The sequence below is a fragment of the Synchiropus splendidus genome, chromosome 19 (assembly GCF_027744825.2).
Source record: "Synchiropus splendidus isolate RoL2022-P1 chromosome 19, RoL_Sspl_1.0, whole genome shotgun sequence".
Classification (NCBI taxonomy): Eukaryota; Metazoa; Chordata; class Actinopteri; order Syngnathiformes; family Callionymidae; genus Synchiropus; species Synchiropus splendidus.
The window spans coordinates 7,718,504-7,722,500 of NC_071352.1; the positions used below are offsets into that span (position 1 = coordinate 7,718,504).

The following is a 3,997-nucleotide window of genomic DNA, read 5'->3' on the forward strand; positions in this document are numbered from 1 at the left end:
AACCATGTGCTATTCCTGCCACTGCGTGACGGATGAGAATCCTTGCGAGCCATGCAAGACGACAGCCAAAGACAAGGAGGAGACCCACGGGCCCAACAACATGAACGCAGCGGGGCAAGCCGGGAGGCAACCGGAGCCTCACCTGAACATCACCTCCAACGTGGTGAGGGATCACGGCAGGAGCTGGGGGTGGATGGTGTCCGGGATCATTTGTGTGAACATCCTGATCCTGGGGAGCGCTCTGGTCAGCGGCAGCGCCTACAGCAAAGTCAACATCAGCACTGTAGACCATCAGATTTTCCTCATCATCCTCCTGCTCCTCACCATCATCTGGATGGTCAGCTATGTTGTCTTCACGGCCAGGAAGGAGAACGCGATCGACTACAAAGACGCTCATGCTGGACCCGTGTGGCTAAGAGGTGAGGACACACTTACATTAAACTTAAATTTCAGCACCACTTCATCCGTCTTTGATTCACAGGTGGGCTTGTGCTCTTCGGAATCCTCAGTATCATCATGGATATTTTTAAAATCGCCAGCTATGTCGGTTACCTCCATTGTGATTCGGCCGTGAAAGTGGCTTTTCCAGTCGTGCAGCTGGTTTTTATCATCGTGCAGGTACAAACCCCCAACACTAACAAATGCTTTTTGTGCTGTGAAGGATGTATTAAGACACAGTGTTGTTGATTTGCAGACGTACTACTTGTGGGTCCACTCCAAAGATTGTGTACAAGTACAGAAAAACATAACAAGGTTGGTGATCCACGTTCATTTCAAAAGATCTAAATGTTTATGAGGGGAAACACGTTCAGATTTTCAAGTGTTGCAGTGCATTATGGACTGAAAGTAGTGTGTAGTAATAGGCAATTTAAACAACTTCAAGACACTATATAGAGGGCTGAAAATCATTATATCTTTGGCTGGATGTAGGCCAACGACCCTTGAGTTCGACATACTGATGTTACATTGTAAAGTGAAATTCACATTTTAAAAGGTGAATGAAATGTGTATTAAGCGTATGAGCTGAATGCACGAACTTTACATTGTCATGAGAAGCATTGCAATGGCAAAATTAAATTACCTGACTCACAAATACTCAGAAAGAACATTTGTAAGTTAATACTTGTGAATTCAGGTGAATTTTTGAACACTTTTGTAATTAAAAAAATACTAAACACAATGTTATAATAAAAATAATAGTAATAATACTTCAGAAAAAGCTTGGTGCGTGTAATGGTTGGAAGAAAAAAATGCAAAAAAAATCTACTTAAAAAAAAAATAAAGTAAAATCTTACTAAAAATGCAAAACTGAATACATTGAATTTAATTAAAAATGAAATCAGAAGGTAAAAGACTTGATCTAATACATGACTGCTTCCCCAGATGTGGCCTGATGCTCACCCTCTCCACCAATCTGGTGTTGTGGATGACCGCCGTGACTGATGAATCTCTTCATCAAACCATGGTCCCCGACATCGATACTTCGGAAAACTCCTCCAAAATCCAAGGACGAAGTTTTTACATCGAAAAAGGTTGGTGATGAAACAAGCCAAGCAGTTCGCAGTGTCCAAACACAGAGGCTTAGTTCTCCATGAGTCATCCTCCTGGTGTGAATGACCTAGAAACAAAGGAAGCATTTAGCTGAGTCACCTCTACACATCAACCATCTCAGACTGATATATGTTCTCCATCTTTATACCTCGATGTGAAGTTCTTTCAAGGACCATCTTGTAAATCTACTTCCTGCTTGCATCTGACCAACAGATGTGATACATTACTAAGGCTGTTGCACCGCTCCCTCAGCTGAACCTCCTCTTTTGAGAAACAATGTTCAGATGTCCCAAAACCATTTCTCTTCGGCAAGACAGTAGCTTAGTTCTGCGGGTTTGAGTTGACTCACTAGATATGAAGGAAGGGGTTAACTAGGTGGTACTGAAGACTGTGGTGTGTGTGGTGTCTTGCAGCTGGTTATGGGGACGACAAGTGCAAGTGCAGCCACTCGTCTTGCAGCGTCTTCAAAGAGGCCTACTACTACCTGTACCCCTTCAACATCGAGTACAGCCTCTTCGCCTCGGCCATGGCCTACGTCATGTGGAAAAACGTGGGCCGGGTGGCGGACGAGCACGGCCACCACGGCTCCAAGTTCCGCTTCAAGGACGCGCTGATCGGCCCGCTTTTGGGCGTCCTGCTGGTCATCGCTGGCCTGACAACCTTCATCGTGTATGAGATGGAAATGAGGAAGAAGGACATTGATGAGGAGCACAAAGACAAAATTGTGATGATGCACTTCGTGGTGAACATCGTCATCATCACGCTCATGTCTGTGGTTACGGTGGTGGGCAGCGTCGTGTACCGGCTGGACCACAGGGAGCACATGTCGGAGAAGAACCCCACACGCAGCTTGGATGTGGGGCTGCTGGTGGGAGCCTCCATGGGCCAGATCGTCATCAGCTACTTCACCATCGTGGCCATGGTGGGCACCGGCGCCAAAGGTCATCTGAACGGGCTCAACCTAGCGTGGGGCATCTTGATGGTCATCCAGCTCGGCCTGCAGAACTTCTTCATCATCGAGGGCCTTCATCGGGAGCCTTTCCATGAGGTGCACCCCATCACTGTGATGGCCAATCCCTACACCAGCAAAGAGGGATCGGACTTCGACATCAAACCCATCCCGGTGCACCAGCATGTGGAGCGACCGAACAGACTGTCGTGGAAGAGGAGGGTGCTGAAGGAAGTCTGTGCCTTCTTGCTGCTGGGAAATGTCATTGTAAGTTGAACTCTTACTCAATCCTAAAAATAATTTTAAAAAATATTAACCCTATTTTTTTATTCCGGCAGTTATGGATCATGCCTGCGTTCGGCGCTCGACCCCAGTTCGACCACTCCACCGAGTCCGATTTTTATCAGTTCCACATGTGGGCCGCCGTGGTCAACATCGGACTTCCCTTCGGCATCTTCTACCGGATGCACTCAGTGGCCGGCCTCTTCGAAGTCTTCCTCAACTCGTAGTGGAGCGGCTCCGATTGACTCTCACTGACTGATTTCAAACTTCCTGACGGACTGACCCACGAATCAAATGTCACTGTGAAGTTACCAACCACCACAGGTGTTTTCCCTCCACATAAAGATGACTGCCGTTGAGGAGAACATCAAAGTAATTCAAGTTCTGGATTTTATACTTTTGAGTCAAGGACAATATCGTGCTGTTTATTGCGCTCACTAACTCACTGATAATCGTAGCTATTCGCCATACAGTGTTCGTCGGTGGATGCTGACACTCGCTCAGATAAATCAGTTGTGAAATATGAAACATGTTTTTATTTAAATAAATGTGTATATCTGTCAACACTGTGCCCAGCGCTATCTTTATATGATTTAACACTTTTTACCCAATATTATTGTCCTATATTTATTTCATTTGGACTGTTTGTTGTAGGTATGAGCTCAATCGGACAGCAAGTGGCAGTAGAGTGGGTCTCTTGGTAGAAAGCCCGCACCCAGACCCATAATGCTCTGCAACAGTTAAAAAAGTCCATAGTTTGAAGCTTTGTTGTACACATCCATTAAAGCGAGGAAAACTCACCTCACCATAACTGCAAGGAATTTCTCGTCTCAAGTTCTTTCTTGGCATCGAATCAGTTAAAGAACCATGGCCTCAAAAGTAAGGGTCCCACAGAAACCTGCAAAAACAAAAGCACCTTATATAATTGTAATGACTCTGTAATAAAAGTAACACAACGGATTCCAACTTCAGACAATGGACTTACCTCATGAGCTTGCACAACAAGCACCAAAACTGAGCGGAGAACGAGCACACAAGTATAAAGAACAGCAACAGAACAAAAGAAAGTCTGTCGATCAAAAACGTCTAGTCATATTTCCTTCATGCCACTGAGACATAGAGCTAACAGACAAAAGGGCAAAGGTGTCATGTCTCAAAATAACAGCACTTCCCTGTGCACAGAATGTGCTTTGGTTTCTCTAGTACCTTTGCAGT

At 45.3% G+C, this 3,997-nt stretch overlaps 1 protein-coding gene across 1 annotated transcript; it reads left to right on the forward strand.

Moving 5' to 3' along the window:
* Nucleotides 1-3,525, forward strand: LOC128751320 (proton channel OTOP2-like). The gene is made up of 6 exons (XM_053852275.1): nt 1-419; nt 482-618; nt 695-753; nt 1,384-1,532; nt 1,965-2,767; nt 2,839-3,525. The coding sequence occupies exons 1-6, from the start codon at nt 5-7 to the stop codon at nt 3,007-3,009; spliced, it is 1,734 nt and encodes a 577-aa protein (XP_053708250.1). The 5' UTR covers nt 1-4; the 3' UTR covers nt 3,010-3,525.
* Nucleotides 3,526-3,997: the final 472 nt, after the last annotated feature.

Excerpts from the sequence above, each read along its gene's own strand:
- LOC128751320 (XM_053852275.1), top strand. The coding sequence starts at position 5 with ATGTGCTATTCCTGCCACTGCGTGACGGATGAGAATCCTTGCGAGCCA. Across the intron at positions 619-694 it reads TGGTTTTTATCATCGTGCAG|ACGTACTACTTGTGGGTCCA; the intron begins GTACAAACCCCC and ends GTTGATTTGCAG. Across the intron at positions 1,533-1,964 it reads AAGTTTTTACATCGAAAAAG|CTGGTTATGGGGACGACAAG; the intron begins GTTGGTGATGAA and ends GGTGTCTTGCAG.